Source organism: Zeus faber (genome assembly GCF_960531495.2).
Source record: "Zeus faber genome assembly, chromosome: 1".
Taxonomy (NCBI): domain Eukaryota; kingdom Metazoa; phylum Chordata; class Actinopteri; order Zeiformes; family Zeidae; genus Zeus; species Zeus faber.
In genome coordinates, this window is record NC_137193.1 from 43,395,799 (window position 1) to 43,413,169 (window position 17,371).

The 17,371-nt window shown below is 42.8% G+C and overlaps 1 protein-coding gene across 1 annotated transcript; it reads left to right on the forward strand.

Annotated features, from left to right (window-relative positions):
• Positions 1-281: 281 nt before the first annotated feature.
• timm44 (translocase of inner mitochondrial membrane 44 homolog (yeast)) lies at positions 282-14,725 on the forward strand (the record flags this gene model as incomplete). Its single annotated transcript, XM_080011258.1, has 13 exons — positions 282-311; positions 1,664-1,768; positions 2,298-2,477; positions 2,602-2,682; positions 3,437-3,586; positions 4,031-4,164; positions 6,187-6,272; positions 11,382-11,474; positions 11,555-11,679; positions 11,845-11,895; positions 12,001-12,090; positions 12,262-12,372; positions 13,631-14,725. The coding sequence occupies 13 exons, from the start codon at positions 282-284 to the stop codon at positions 13,748-13,750; spliced, it is 1,356 nt and encodes a 451-aa protein (XP_079867384.1). The 3' UTR covers positions 13,751-14,725.
• Between the last annotated feature and the right edge of the window lie 2,646 nt (positions 14,726-17,371).

The window sequence follows — 17,371 nt, forward strand, 5'->3', positions numbered from 1 at the left end:
ACTTCCATACTACAGTTGGAGAGATGACAGCGAAATCGTACATTTTGTAATGAAGCCAGTCTTGACCCACTGGAACCTGGGGGTGATTGAGATCCACTTCATGAGTGAAAAAGGGGTTCGTGTTATAATTACATGAGACTATACTATTATATCAATATGAAGTCATTCAAGTATTCATGTGACAATTTTTATAGTGTTGCCTGTCTCAAGCCTCGCCCCCCCCCCAGCACGTGGAAAGGCAATCACCGGAAAAGGGTCACGTGTCAAAGGTCACATCCAAAATGGCGGCCTCCTTGTGTCAGTGTTACCAGGTGAGTTGTGAGATAGTGATTGCACGCCTACTCGTGGACAATGCATAACTATTATTTCTCAAAAAAAGCTTCGATTTTCTTCCGAGCGTTGAATTCCACATTATAATTATACATAATGTTTGTCATTTTCGGAGAGTATGTTTAAGTTAACAAGTAGAGCTGGCTAAATGCTAGCTGAATGCTAGCTGATTGCCGGTGTTCTAGTAATGTGTTGGTGGTGACACGCTGCAAAAGGACAGTGGAGAAATGTTGGGAAAGTCTGGGGCATTCAGTGCAATATCGCAGGTATGTCTGGCTGATTTCACTGGGCTTTAGTTCATTAAACTAGGTCCAGTTCAGTAAACCGTACCCTGGGAAGATTTTTATTTATTTATTTCAACTGCAGTTCACAGAAAACCACAGTCAATTTAAAAAATCGGTCAATATCGATGCCAATTTTAAGTTACTAGAATACAAATAGACCAAAAAGATACAATTATATTGTCCATCCGAAAAGTCCACTGAAACTAGTTGGGTTTCAGTTGGCAACGCTTTGGATTATAAATTAACATCCGGCATGAATTATTCAACATGCATAAAATGGAAATATTATCTGTCTTCTCATCAGGAGTAAGAGATGTACCCCGTGGTAGTTCCACATACTGTGGGAGCAATGCCGCCTAAAGATGAATATCGTCTTGGAATACTTCCTTCCTGTAAAAGCGTTGTGGCAATAATCGATCTTGAATATTTATTTCATCAGTAAGCTCGACGACATTAATTGTGTGTTAGATGGCTGTTTTGACATCTAGTAGTTGTAGTAATGTGTTGCAATAGAATTGCATCTCACTTCATTATGATCCATAATATGTACATTTAATAGCCTATCCAGTCTGGCAACTCATTTTCTTTAATTGCCAAGTTTATTTTGTGTGTGTGTGTGTGTGTGTGTGTGTGTGTGTGTGTGTGTGTGTGTGTGTGTGTGTGTATATATATATATATATATATATATATATATATATATATATTTATTATTATTATTATTATTATTATTATTATTATTATTTTTTTTTTTTTTTTTTTAACCTCCCAAGTAATATATGCTCACATGCCAATGCAACAGTTAAGCATCTATGATTGATTGAAACCTTTATTTAACCTGGTAATATTGTTTAGATTGACATCTCCTTTACAAGAGAGACTTCTATATTATTATGATATATATGTATATGTGTATGTGTTCAAAGAAGAGAGGACACAAGCCTGTCACGAATAGTCATTGAATATACAAAGACAACATTGGAAACAGTTGTAGACATCATTAAATAGGTCAGCAATAAAGAAAAAAAATGTAAACTTTTCCCCCGCTGCAGATATGTGTCAGAAGAGGTTTGGTGGCGTGCAGTCCTTCTTACTCGCTCCTCCACAGCAGAGCTCATGTCTTCAGGATATCTGCGTCCCTCACAAGCTCTCCACAGGTAGACAGTGAAATATGGACGTGGTGCTTTCATCATTTAGTCTGTATGTGTTTTTGAAGTTGTAAGAGAGCAAAAGGGCTTCTGATGCATCTGTTTGTCTATGCATGCAAGTTGGTTGCAAGTGTTACTGTAAATGTGTAAATCAGAAAAGTGGTGGCATGGTGGCAAGAAGGTCCTTGGTTCGAATCCTGCCGTCCCAGGTCCTTTCTATGTGAAGTTTGCATGTTCTCCCCGTGTTTGTGTGGGTTTCCCCTGGGTGCTCTGGTTTCCTCCTACCATCAAAAGACAGGTATGTATGTACTGGCAAAAGCGGGAGTTGGTCCCCGGGCGCTGAACTGCGGCTGCTCACTGTTCCTCGGTATATGATGGGTCAAAAACAGAGGAAACCTAATTTTGCCCCAGAGGGATTCATATAAGTATACAAAATAAAAATGTTAAAGGAAAAAAAAAAAACAATTTGGATATTTATAATACGTCTTTGCTGAGCCGCTCCTCTTGACTTCAGTGTCGGTCTTTCACCTTCCTCTAGGTACGGTACTTGTCTGGAGGAGGCAGTGGTGGCAGAAAAGGTTTCCTAGGGGAGTTTCTGGACAACTTGAAGCAGGAGCTGAGCAAGAACAAGGAGATGAAAGAAAACATCAAGAAATTCAGAGAAGAGGCGAAAAAACTAGAGGACTCAGACGCGTTGCAACAGGCTCGAAGGAAATATGTGAGTGTTTGGGCAATCCATCACTGACCAATTATCTAATTTACATCAGAAACCAAGTTGTTTCCATTTGATGTCCGAGGGTTGTGTTTATGGTTATGGATACACCTTATTGTCTTTCTCCTAGAAAACCATAGAGTCTGAAACAGCCAAGACTTCAGAAGTCTTGAGGAAGAAGTTAGGAACTATCTCAGAGACGGTGAAAGAGGTATGTGCAAGTTTTTGTCATTAATGGTATAAGCACCATCTCTTTTTAATCTTTTATTCTAACGAGTAATAAACAAATAACTAGAGATTTCAGATACTGGTATTTCAAATCGTCCCTATTCCAGGTGAAAATAGGTTATCGTATTGAGACTATCCCCTGTGTGAAAATCTGTTCATCTGAAGTAAATTGACTTAAGAATATTTAATGTGTCTAATGTACAAAATGGACTGCATGTCACTCTATGGCGGTTTACAAGACAGGATTTAATCAATATCAGGACTAAAATTATCCTTAAATGAATTCATAATTTAAAAATGCCTTTCTGAAAGGTTGTTACATTTTAGATGAATTAGTTGTAGACTAGGAAGTCCTCGACGAAGGTCACGAAGGACTAGTCAGCTCCTTCTGTCTGGTCTTGTTGCTGGTCTGAGCCAAGATCAACCTGGTCTACCTGGAGGCCACATCCATTGTGGACCTATATTAGCTCTGATCTTCCTTCTGGAAATCAGATTTTTTTAAACTGTGACTGGGAAGGGCCATTTCAGTTAGTCCAGATTGAAAGTGATTTAGTCTGAGATTGGGCCTGATCTGTGTCAATCACCTGTTTACACTATTGTGTGAACCTAAGGTAACTGGCTGGCACTCTGTCAATATTAAGGTTCAGGATTGTTGTCAATAGTGACGTGAATAATATAAACTGACAATAAGAGCATATAGTGATGTGAATGACAAATACCCTTTTGTGTATGTTCAGGGGCTAGAGGAGGTGAGTCGAACAGACATTGGGAAGAAGATCAAGGAGAGTGTGGAGGAAGCGGCCAAGACTGCAAAGACCTCAGCAGAGACTGTGTCCAAAAGTGGAGAAAAGCTGGGGAAGTCCGGGGCATTCAGAGCAATATCACAGGTATCGCTGGCTGTTTTTACTGGGGCTTATTTCGGTTTCCTAGTTCATCAAACTGGACTCAGAATTGAAAATCAGTGTTAATTTTAGAGGGGAAAAAATATATGTAAAGAATGACTGTCTAGAAGAAAAGCCTTCCCAAAGATCGATATAATCTTGGAACACCACCATCCCATAACAGCATTGTTACAGTATTATAGTAAACATTGAATATGTTGATTGTCTGAGAGTTTTGAGTGGACTGCAGAGTAGTATTTTCTTGGATTATAATTTCTAACTTTCATTCTCACCTGACTGGTCAACTGGTCAATGTTTTCAAGATCTTCACTCAAGCATGTCCTTTTATCGGATGCTTATGGATCTAGCAGGAAACCCTACTGAAAGAAATGAATTAAGGATCAGAATAATAATTGTAAAAAAAAAAAAAACCCTCGTTACTGCTGTCAGGGCATGGAGAGTGTGAAGAAGGAGATTGACGACCTGGGCCACACCGGCCCCTACAGGCCCCCCCCCCGGCTCCGGAAGCGGAGTGAGTTCTCCTCTAAGGGGGCGGACGACAACAGGAACTTCGAAGCCAATGAGTAAGTAAATTGCAAACACTACAGTGGGGCAAAAAAGTATTTAGTCAGCCACCAATTGTGCAAGTTCTCCCACTTAAAAAGATGAGAGAGGCCTGTAATTTTCATCATAGGTACACTTCGACTATGAGAGACAAAATGGGGGGAAAGAATCCGGGAAATCACATTGTAGGATTTTTAATGAATTAATTGGTAAATTCCTCGGTAAAATAAGTATTTGGTCACCTACAAACAAGCAAGATTTCTGGCTTTCACAGACCTGTAACTTTTTCTTTAAGAGGCTCCTCTGTCCTCCACTCCGTACCTGTATTAATGGCACCTGTTTGAACTCGTTATCAGTATAAAAGACACCTGTCCACTACCTCAAACAGTCACACTCCAAACTCCACTATGGCCAAGACCAAAGAGCTGTCAAAGGACACCGGAAACAAAATTGTAGACCTGCACCAGGCTGGCAAGACTGAATCTGCAATAGGTAAGCAGCTTGTTGTGAAGAAATCAACTGTGGGAGCAATTATTAGAAAATGGAAGACACTGATAATCTCCCTCGATCTGGGCCTCCACGCCAGATCTCACCCCGTGGGGTCAAAATGATCACAAGAACGGTGAGCAAACATCCCAGAACCACACGGGGGGACCTAGTGAATGACCTGCAGAGAGCTGGGACCAAAGTAACAAAGGCTACCATCAGTAACACACTACGCCGCCAGGGACTCAAATCCTGCAGTGCCAGACGTGTCCCCCTGCTTAAGCCACTACATGTCCAGGCCCGTCTGAAGTTTGCTAGAGAGCATTTGGATGATCCAGAAGAGGATTGGGAGAATGTCATATGGTCAGATGAAACCAAAATAGAACTTTTTGGTAGAAACTCAACTTGTCGTGTTTGGAGGAGAAAGAAAGCTGAGTTGCATCCAAAGAACACCATACCTACTGTGAAGCATGGGGGTGGAAACATCACGCTTTGGGGCTGTTTTTCTGCAAAGGGACCAGGACGACTGATCCATGTAAAGGAAAGAATGAATGGGGCCATGTATCGTGAGATTTTGAGTGAAAACCTCCTTCCATCAGCAAGGGCATTGAAGATGAAACGTGGCTGGGTCTTTCAGCATGACAATGATCCCAAACACACCGCCCGGGCAACGAAGGAGTGGCTTCGTAAGAAGCATTTCAAGGTCCTGGAGTGGCCTAGCCAGTCTCCAGATCTCAACCCCATAGAAAATCTTTGGAGGGAGTCGAAAGTCTGTGTTGCCCAGCGACAGCCCCAAAACATCACGGCTCTAGAGGAGATCTGCATGGAGGAATGGGCCAAAATACCAGCAACAGTGTGAAAACCTTGTGAAGACTTACAGAAAATGTTTGACCTCTGTCATTGCAAACAAAGGGTATATAACAAAGTACTGAGATGAACTTTTGTTATTGACCAAATACTTATTTTCCACCATAATTTGCAAATAAATTCTTTAAAAATCAGACAATATGATTATCTGGATTTTTTTTTTTTTTTTTCCCTCATTTTGTCTCTCATAGTTGAGGTATACCTATGATGAAAATAACAGGCCTCTCATCTTTTTAAATGGGAGAACTTGCACAATTGGTGGCTGACTAAATACTTTTTTGCCCCACTGTATATTCAAGAGTTTTTAGTCTTTTTCCCCAATCCTCTACAGCACATGTTTTGGTCTGATTGGCGATAATACATAGATCCTCTATTGAACGGAGCTACTGGAAGTTTGGAATCAGCCAAAGAATAATTCTGGGTCAAAATTATAATCCCATAGACAGTGTCCATTCCACTTGCCACTTAGGTCAAAGTGGTGTTAATTACAGTAGTGTAGCAACATACTGATCAGGGGACAGCAAACTATGTTCAACAAATGAATGTGTTGATGTTTGTTCATTTTTTAATTTCAACAATGCACTTGTGACAACATTTTTAAACATTTATTTTATTTGGGTACAGCAAGCGCAGTGATACTGTAATCCTATTTCCCTGTCATACTGTGTGATCAACACTCTCTCTCTCAGGGAAGCCATGGGTGTGGTTCTCCACAAGGACTCTAAATGGTACCAGCAATGGAAGGACTTCAAAGACAACAATGTGGTCTTCAACAGTAAGGAAGAACTGTTCTTATTGTTGCATCCCTGGCTGCTTACTCATGACAGTGCCTCGTTGTTCCACAGACCACTCGGGGGGGGGGGGGTGTCACAAAAAGTTAGGGATATTCGGCTTTCGGATGAACCTAAAATGCACTATAACCTTTACAGGTGAACTTAATTTGACCTTCTCTAAACTTTTGAATGCACATGTCCAACTGTTCAATGTTTCAGTACTTTTTGCACAACTTGCTGTTCTCAAACAAGGAGCACAACAGGTGTTTGATCCATGAATCGACCAAAACATTTCCTGGTTCAATTAGAATTGGTATTTAAACAGTCCTCTTCATCATGCTGTTCACATTTTGACATCATGAGACCAAGACGACACCTAACAACTGATCAACAGTACCTCGCCATTGTGAGGCCTCAAACAGGATGTTCTCAGAGGGAAGTGGTCACTGAGCTTAGTGTCACAGAGTGTCATCAGTAGGTTGCAACAGAGATACAGAGACTGGAAGAGTCACAGAAAGGCATAGAAGTGGACGTCCTTTGGCCACATCCCACACTGATGAGCGCTTCATTGTGAACAGTGCCCTGCGGAACCGGATGATGATGCCACTCAACTCCAGGCACATTTAAGGGAGGTGAGAGGCACCCAAGTGTCACGTCAGACCATTCAAAACCGTTGACATCAGCGTGGTCTGCGTGCTAGACGACCTGCAAGGGTACCTGACCACACCACCAGGCACAGCATCATCGTCTTGCACGGGCCAGGGAGCATTTACGCCGGACGAGGGACCAGTGGCCTCAGTGCTGTTCTCTGATGAAAGTCGATTCAGGTTAAGCAGAAATGATGGCCGCCAACGATGTTGGAGACGTCAAGGAGAGCGCTATGCATCAGACACTGTTGTCACCAGACGAGCCTTTGGTGGTGGTGGTGTTACAGTGTGGGCAGGTGTGTCTAGTCAATACAGAACTGCCCTACACTCTGTGAATGGTACAGTGACAAGCCCATACTACCTGAATAACATCATTAATCCAGTCATTGTGCCCCTGCCTACCTCAAATACCTCAAATGGGTACCTCAAATGCTTTCTCCAGACCTGAATCCCATAGAAAACCTATGGGATCAGCTGAGTGTCCGTGTAGAGGCTCCTAACTCTCTACCCCATAACCTCAAAGACCTGAGGGCCGCCCTTCAAGAAGAGTGGGGTGCCAGGCCTCAGCAGACAATAAGTCGACTTGTGAACAGCATGAGATGTCGTTGTCAAGCTGTAATTGATGCTCAAGGCCACATGACAAGTTATTGAGACATTGACATTTTTTGTTGTGGTAAACCCACCACTGTTGTTGGCTTTTGTTTCAATAAATTGTTTGAGATGAGGAAATCACCATTGCATGCTTCTACTTAAATGCCCTACTTTCATGATATATCACTGTAGCGTGAACTTTTTACATTTTCCATAAATGTCACCCAAAAGCCAAATATCCCTAACTTTTTGTGAGTCTCTCTCTACGTCATCCTCAGACGAGCCTTCCATCGGCGTCTCCAGTCACCCCGGTTCTCCATACATCTGGCCAGCTTCTTTGTGCTTTCTGCACCAGCATCTATCCTTAGCACGTCCACATAGGTAGATGCGTGACGTCCTCTTGATCGATGCCCTTGTGTTGGTTCCCACAGTACAAGCTTTTGGCTGAGAGTTCTTGGTAGCGGTGGCAATGTTCTGCTAGTCTCATCCTCCTTACTGCTATCGTCTCTGATACACTGGGTAGTGCCCCATACAGACGTTGGTTGGTAATGTGTTCGTCCTGGTTGATGTTCAATACCACATGTAACATTCTGGTGTAGCACCCATCCAGGGACTTCTGTAGGGCCTTTGTTGGTGTCCAGCACTCGCAGCCGTATAGGAAAACTGACTTTGCGGTGGCAGGGAAGACACTGATCTTGATGTGTCGGGGGAGGTTGGATTTCCACACACTGGTCATGCCATTAAGTGCTCACCAGGCAAGTGCTTTCCTCACATTAAGGTCCTTTTCCGTGGAGCCGACCCACGTGCCCAGGTATTTAAAGTCATTGACCTCTTTTAGCACTGAGCCTTCTGTTGTTATTAGGGGTGGGTGTTCCTGGGGGATGTTGTAGGTCATGACCTCAGTTTTCTTTGCGTTTAGCATGAGGCCGACCTTAGCACACTCTAGCTCAACTCTGGTCAGGAGATCCTGTGCCTGCTTCACGTTGTTAGATAGCAGGCAGATGTCATCAGCGTAGTCCAGGCCTGTCAGGGTTTCTGCACGGTGTCTCGTGGACCTTCTGGGTGCGATGGTGAAGCCGAGCTCCGCCTCCCTTCCTTTGATGGCTTGTCTCAGATCATAGTCCAATACTATAATTAAAAGGAAAAGGGCTACGGTGTCCCTCTGCAGCACTCCGGTTTGGATGTTGAACTCCTGTTACCGTCCAGCGTTGTCACTTGGGCTCTCGTTCCCGTGTACATGGTCCCTGTGGCACGGAGTAGGTTGGGAGGAACATCGTAGGCGTATTGTTGAGTATTCTCAACATCATTCCTCTGTGGATGGTGTCGAAGGCCTTCTTGAAGTCGATGAAACACATCACTGCAGCCAGGTTGTTCCTCTTTACCTCTTCAATGATCCTCCTTAACGCAAGGATCTGGGCTAAGGTGGTTCTACCCTCTCGGAACCCGTTTTGGTTTTCCCTGAGGTGAGGGTCGGTAGCACTCCGTATCCTGTTTAGTATCATGCGGTTGAACATTTTTGCAATGATACAGGTCAGGCTGATACCACGGTAATTGTCAGGTCATATTTTGGTACCGGGATGATGTGTAAGAGTGACCACCATTCTGGCATGACATTTTCCATTAGAGACTGGTTGCAGACCTCCAAGATGAAGTCATCGAGATTGCAGTTCTTGATAACCTCTGGGGGGATGCCGTCAGGTCCAGCCGCTTTCCCCTGCCTCAGGGAGGCTTTGACCTTGGCTAATTTCCGCAATGTAAAAGGGCCATCATCGATGTTGAGATCCCCCAGGAATGCAGGTATTTCCTGCTCAGCACCTTCCACTGCCTGATGTGTGCCAAGGAGGTTCCTGAAGTGAGTTGACCAAGTGGTCACTCTCTCCTCTGGACTATTTCCTGCCACCTGTCCTTCTTTCGGTCTTTTCCTTCCACACATCTCATTGATCACCCTCCATGATTCACTGTACTGTTGTTTTCCCTGGTTAGCTTCCACTCTGTGGACTTTTTGCATCAGCTCCTCACCTCTGATTTTGTCATACTCGACAAAGAGAAGACGCTTGGCCTCCTTCAAGGTCTCACGTTGTTCTGCGGATGGGTTTTGACCCAATGCGTTCCGGTTTGTATCGTCATGGAAGTTGTAAGGTGTGTCACTTTGGCAGAGTCTTGCATTGAAGTCGCCCAGAATCGCAAGGAAGTTGTGAGCTGGGAAGCTACGGAATGCTGTTGCCAGGTCCCCGTAGAACTTCTCCTCCTCAGCTGACGCCACGTTGGTGGGTGAATACACTGCCATGGTCGTTGTCACTGGGCTGCCATCAAATTCGGCAATGAGGATCTGCTCTGAGTAACGGTGGACTCTCCGGAGCGCCTTGCGTGCCCGGGGGCTCAACAGCAGCCCTACACCTCCGGTTGCTGCCTGGGCTTCGTTTCGCCATGCTGAGGAGGTGACGAAGGTGTAGCTGTCAACACTGCAGTATTTGTCGATTTCGGCATGCACCCTTCTGTGCTGCTGGACTCCGAGAATCTCCACTCCTCTTCTCTCCACGCAGTGTGAGAGTTCCTCCAACCTCCCGTCTTCTCTGACTGTGCATGCGTTGAAGGTCCCCATTATAAATGGCCTCCAGTGCATTGGACGGGGTGCTGTGATCGGACAGGACCCTCCCTGGGACATTCCCAGGGTTTGTGGTCCTGTCCATAGGGTTTGGGATGACTTTGTATTCCATGGTAGGCTTTATAATGCGGATTAAGGACTGTGGGGCACAACTCCTCGCAGTCCTGGTTATAGTTCAGAGTGTCCTTCTCCTAGGTGGGTTGCCATCCAAGGCTATGAGCCCCACCTGCCCATGGCATGCTCTTGCCCGGCCTGTAAACCAAGGCAGGGGCGCTAAGGGGGTACTATCACTTGCCCAAGGTGGACCCCCAGAATAGTGGAGGGAAGGAGACGTCTTACTTCTCCATTCTTGTTCAGCTCCTGCCAAACTAGCCACTGCCCTACTATACTGTGTGTGTGTGTGTGTGTGTGTGTGTGTGTGTGTGTGTGTGTGTGTGTGTGAACTGTACTTATACTCATCAGTTTGAATCTCTTGGTTGATCTAGCACAACTAATCAGGAAATTTTAATAAAGACGGTCACGTCTGGCCCATGTACGTCAAACACAAGAATACAAGTTGTTTTTTTATAGTTTATTTTATTTACTTTATCATTTATTTAAGTTGTGTTGTTGAAATGTGCTCAGTATATCAAGGCAATAACAATCAGGACTTTATTTTGTCGCAACGGAATCAATCAAGGAAAAATGTGTATCCTGAGCCTAGACCAGGTCAGCACTTACCTAAATTGTGAATTTTACCTTCCTACATTAATGAAGCATCTTGGTGCCATGTGGGGCCCTGAGAAAGAGGCTCCATTAAGAAATGCATTATTATCACCCTTAGGCTATTAGCAGCTCAGCTTCACAGTCAGGTATTGTGCACAGCAGTGATACAAGCAGTTATGTCACCTCAGTAAACTGCAGCCATGATAAATCATTCTTAGACAAGTGAAAAAATTACCTCCTTATTTTTCTGACACTACACAAGGTCAACAGATTTCAAGCTGCATTTCTGTTCTGGCAACATCAGCACTCTGCATTTTGACTGTTGGCACAACCGTGTGTACAAATGTATCCATTTAAAATAATTTATCTTGACACGTGTCAGAGAAGCACCGTTACTCATCCATCAGCCATGAGAAACTGTTTCTACTGGTTAATTAAATATTCAGCTTTTGTACCATTTTGGGATGTAGTGAACTAGCAATTGCTCTGCACCGGGCCTTTCAAGTGATGATTCACTTTCCAAGTTCCAAATTGACTAATTTCTTCCCTCCCACTTCTCTCAGGGTTCTTTGAGATGAAGATGAAGTATGATGAAAGTGATAACGCCTTCATCAGAGCGTCTCGTGCCGTCACTGACAAAATGACCGACCTCATAGGTAATAGCTCGAACCTGGGACAACATTCATTACTTTTAATGTCTTTGTAAATACATTTCTGCCTTCTCTTTTGTGTGTAGGGGGACTGTTCTCAAAGACGGAGATGTCTGAGGTCCTCACAGAGATCCTTAAAGTGGACCCCTCCTTCGACAAGGACTCTTTCCTCAGGCAATGTGAACGAGACATCATCCCCAACGTGCTGGAGGTAAGAACCCGTTGGAACTCTTCCTCATCATGGTCAAGGCTGTCACAATTATAGTATAAACCTAAAATACACATCCACCTTATGCAGAGAAGCCTCTTTCTGTCATTTGAACAGAAAGTAACATTTACAAAGTTGCACTCATTCTTTTAAAAACTGTGTTTGCAGGCCATGATCCAAGGGGAGTTGAAGATACTGAAGGACTGGTGCTACGAAGCGGTACCACCTTTCTGCGGCGGGGGCGGGTTAAAATTATTTTTTAAGCCTGCAAACAGTGCTGTTGTTCCTGGCCATGTCCGTACTAACCCTTGGTTCTGTTTGCAGACGTACAGCCAGTTGGCCCACCCTATTCAGCAAGCCAAGGCCATGGGGCTGCAGTTCCACTCGAAGATCTTGGACATCGACAATATTGATGTGAGTTTTTGGTGATTCTAGCTTTCTCTTAACCTAGACAGAGCAGTGTTTGGATGATGCGCCAGTATCTCTCTCCCCCCCCCTTGAGCAGTGAAGTTTGTCGTTACCCTCGAAGTCACCACATGAAGTCATACAGCTTTTTTATTTTATGTGCCCTGTGTCCCTCACTAGTTGGCCATGGGCAAGATGATGGAGCAGGGTCCCGTCCTGATCATCACCTTCCAGGCGCAGATGGTGATGGTGATACGCAACACCAAAGGAGAGGTTGTGGAGGGAGACCCGGTTAGTTGTAGTACACACAGTTTAAAAGACCATTTGAAAGGCAGTTACATCTATACTATGTGGGACATTTCTGTATCATTAAAAAAAAAAGCCTGAGAACTGAGTGTTTTATTCGCTCTGGCCCCCCTCCCGTTCACATTTCCAATGTGGCTCTCAGCTGCTATGGGACTTAATTTAGTGAAAAAATTTATGTTTTTGTGTAAATACTCATAAATCCTGCACTTCTGGAACGGGGAGACTATTTCCCATTTAATTGATACATTAGTGTTAAATGTTTTAACTTCAGCAATTTTGTCTCATTTGTTATTATTAAATTGTTGCATTTTATCATCCATTCAAAAATTGAGGATCGAGACTAATATGCATTTGGTCTGGCAATGTCAGGCTAGAAAAACAAAATGCTTTGTCACTGAAATTAGATTGTTGAAATTAATCCTGAGCATAGAAAAACTGATGGTTATTAAGCTCTAATCAATAGCTAGTTGTTCTTTGAGGGGTTGTCAGGAACCATGACATCAGACTGCACTGTTACCTTCTCTGCCATAAATCAATTTCCCTTCAAAGTACTTTTTGTTGTTTTGTCTCCGTACTCGATTTGAGAGTATTTACATGAACGTCAGTTTCCAAACAACCCTTTTCATGCACAGTCACCTTATTGTAGGTAACAAAGTATTGGGTTGGATTAAGTGATTATTTTTGCAGTCTCTGACTGCACTCTCTCTGCTCTCTTCCAAAGAGCAAAATACACTATGGGGTGGTGGGCTAGTTTCTTCTGAATAACTGTAAAAGCTACTGCTTCAGTTCTTCCTACATAGCTCCTTTATACCTTAACTAACTTATTTTTAAATTAGTCATTTAGCCAACTGTGTTTCCCATTCAGGTTGTTTATGCTCGTGATGGATCAGAGGCACTTCATACAAAAGATATTAAAATACTTTGAGCTACATGATCAGAGCCAGCTATCTTACTTTAAGCTCATTAATTGTTTAAAAACATGTCCAGCACTGTAGATACATTTGGACTAGTAGCACTTTTTCCAAGATGTCTGCAGATCCTTAAGTCTTAACAATCACTCTTAAAGTTTCATTCAATTTAACTATACCTGCAAACACCCAGGGTTGAACCATAAAATACTGGGGATAGGTATTGTCACAACACAAATATTTTATACATAATGAGACAAGTTATTGCAAAAGGAAGCATTGATATATTACAATTTTAAATCTTATCGAAGAACCCTTTTTCCACCCCTGTGCAGGAGAAGGTTCTGAGGATGATGTACGTGTGGGCGCTGTGTCGGGATCAGGAGGAGCTCAACCCTTACGCTGCCTGGAGACTCCTGGACATCTCTGCTTCCAGCACCGAGCAGATCCTCTGAAACACGACTAAGCCCAATGCACATTCAAGGATGACTCCCTTGGTTTGATGACCTCCGGTTGCTGCAGAAGTCTGGGAAGGAAGTTTCATTTCGCTGCCACTAGGGAGCAGTAGATCACCTGCAACTGCCCTCAAATCCAGATTCCTGTTTAGAGATGGTTTTAATGGCTGTGAAGCTCTGGTTTCATCCTCCCCTCATTCACTGACTCAAACGCAAAGGGAATTGGAAGAAAGTGATTGTATTAGTGACCAACTTCCTGAGTTGTATGTGGTACACAAAACCTATATCTATTTTTTGAGGTTTTTCCTCAAAATGTACACTTTAATCTCTCCATTTTATGTTGAGAAACCCTAAAAATATGTACAGGTTTTGCAAATTGTAGTATTTAAGAAAAAAAAAGTTGATTAATTCTTCAGAAAGAATACAACCCCTGTTTTTTTTTTTTTAAACTATCTTCTAAAAAATAACCTCTGCCTTAAAAAATTGTTTTTACAGTTTGAGGGCAGTCTATTTTCAGTCCACCCTCGATGGAAGAGGGTTTTGATGTTAACTAAATAATTTCCTCTGGGACTAATGCTCATTCCCAGATTAGTTTTACTGTGTTTCCCAGAGCAGAACTAGAACGCTAATAGTGGAGTAACAAATCAGATTACAGTGGAAGACGCTCAGCTGTTTGGAGAGAAATCTATCAACATCAGTTCCTTGGACCATAACTGAAAAAAAATTGTTTAAATTATTGATTTGTCTGCCAGAGCGCATTAGTCACAACTGAATAATCAATAAATAGTAAAGGGGTCATAGGATAAAATATTTGGTTTTAAGTGATCGTAAATCCAAAGTACTACTTTGGATTCATTACCTATTGGTTATGAACGATCAATATAGTATTGTGTCAAAAGAGCAGCGTTTCATGTTCAATTTAAGAAAGCCAAAATGGCTGCCTCTCTCAGACAATAAACTACTTGCTGAAGCTCATCCATTTACCATATTTTTTATTTTTGGACTCTATACGATATATTTAATGTCAATTAATTCATCCTAAAACATGTATGACCAGAACGTCGCTTCTTCACAACAGACGTTTGTACGTTTTTATCGCCTGGTGACAATGTCGATTTTGGCCCATTTCAATCAAATGTTTTTTGATGGTAAATCTTGTATTATTGATTTTTTTATGTGTGGGATGGAACGTGTTCTGATTCAAATGGCTGGACAGATTTTTTTTTTTTATTCAGCTTTTGCTTTGTATCAATGACCTCAGTAAAATGACCTTTACATAATCAGGACTCTTTAGGTGAAATTGGATTGAAATTTTTTCATTTAGAGAAAAGGTTTTATATACATACATTTTTGTTCAATAAACAAATTCCATTTTTAATACTTTTTTTTTTTTTTAAAGCACCAAAGCTCTCATCTCATGTTTCTCAAGCTGCGTTTGGACAGACAACTTTGGGGAAATCGGGTTTCAACTGATACCAAGCAGGATGGATCACACCGGCCTTGGAGCGAGAGGCTGCGGCTGATAAACAGAACTGACTCACCCATGGAGGAGGGACATGCTGCTCCGGGGATGTTGTCGCAGCAGATGATGGATCCTCGAGGCTGCAGGTCCCACGTGCAACATGCACAGGCTTGCAGTCGGGTCACTGTTCACCTGTCTGGCCCCGTCGGATGTGGGTAACATTCACAGATGTGATTCAGAAGGGACCTGAAACACACACACACACAGACCCTATTTTATGATGCCAGGTTTCCTCTTTTCACAGTGTAATGTAGTGTGATCCACTGTAAGGTCGCAATGCACCTCTTTTCTTCATCTCTTAAAGATTCAACAAAGGAACTTCACCTACACCAGCACTCAGTCTAGGGCCCGTCCTCTATTAGAGAATCTCTCCCTCTCGGGTTTTATTCATGAATCCTGCTCTCCCCATAGTGTTCACCGTTCATGTTGTTTCGTCGATTAGAAAACATCTGTCGTGCAGCTAAATATTGCATGACCTCGGAAAGCTTCTTGAAGATCCAAATAACGGCTTGGGGAGTTTCTCGCTCTTCTTTTCCTCTGGTCAACTATGTATTTCTATCAAATAATTTATGGATTTTGGCACAATGTCAAAGCACAGCAACATCCAGTGCTTGAAGTGGGAAAAAATAAGTGCCGGTACTCCCCTTAGTCACATGTTGGCGGGCAGGGGGGGTTATAAATCTTTATACATAAAAGTTTTACATGTGTGTAGAACAGCTAACGCTGCATTTCTGTTGAAGTCAGAACTCTTAATAATAGAACCTTGTACTTGGAACAGTGTAAAGGAACAGCCATTTATGGTGGAATTTCAGAGCTGATCGCTCACGCCCGAGTTTACCACGATAAGACCAGACGTCACGGCAACATGGTGGTGCACACAACTGACGGGGAACCACGTTCCCTTTGTATAGATTTTAAAACTACTCTGTAGTTTTTATGTTATGTTAACAAGCGGGCGACCAACTCCAATGAGAGATTTCAGAGTTCCCATGGCAGCATCACTTCCTGCTGCCTCTCGACCCGATACACACTTGGAGTGTTTAATCCACCTGAACCAGAGATTGCGGGCAGCAGCCTTTACCCACGACGGAACAGAACTGGTAGAATAGATACTGAGCCCCTTTCCCCCTTGATGTTCATGGCATTCTTTTTAATCGGGCACGTGTTGTTTTTTGTTTTCATTTTTTGCGTGAATGAGCATTGAGATTTCACTGGAAACAGCTGTATTTTACTGTTTATCGCCTAAAAGAAATATCCAACCCTACAGACCCTGTTTTAGTTGGATGGTTGGAAGGGGGATACACTCAAAGGCAGAGTGGAGCGTCGTCGTCGCCCCATTGAGCACTTGCCGCTCTTAAAAGTCTCTGCATGGGCCTTAAATAAACTCTGTCATGTTATAAGGGGGAAAGGTTTTCTTCCTTCCTCATGAGTGATGTTTGTATTTTTTCCTTTTTCAATACAAAATAAAATTAAAACAAAAAAAGCAATAAACTTGGAAAAAAAAAATTCATCTGAAAATAAATCTAACATCAAACTTTAACCCCCTGTGCGTCTGTATAATATAATCGTCCTGTCCTGTGGTCAGACATCTCATTGAGCGGCGGCAAAAGTCCACTATTTGTCTTCATTCCACAAATGGAAGTTTCTCGCTACATGCCCAAGTGTTTCCTGTCATCCTTTCTTTCATTTAGCATCCCTCCATTTCCCTGCGACGCCCCATTTAGCAAGCAGTCACCAATCTACCACCACTCTTTTCATCCATCCTTCACCATCAATACATTTATATATGGATGTGTGCGGAGATATGGGAATGTACATACTGTACGGATAATATAAGGAAAGGTAACATAAGGGTATATTCAATTTGAGACTTTTACTTCACTTTATTTTAGTGGTTTAACGTAGTTGGTCCGTACAGATCAGCCCCCACGATTCAGTACGCATGCGAACCGTGGATCAATTGCAAAATTGAACCATCATAGTGAAGTACAGTTTTACAGCCGCTGTTACTTTTTAAAGTCATAATTCCATACATCTTGACAACAGAGTTGCAGTGAAAAGAAGAGACAAGACAGATGCTACTGTGTGTTATTCTGAAG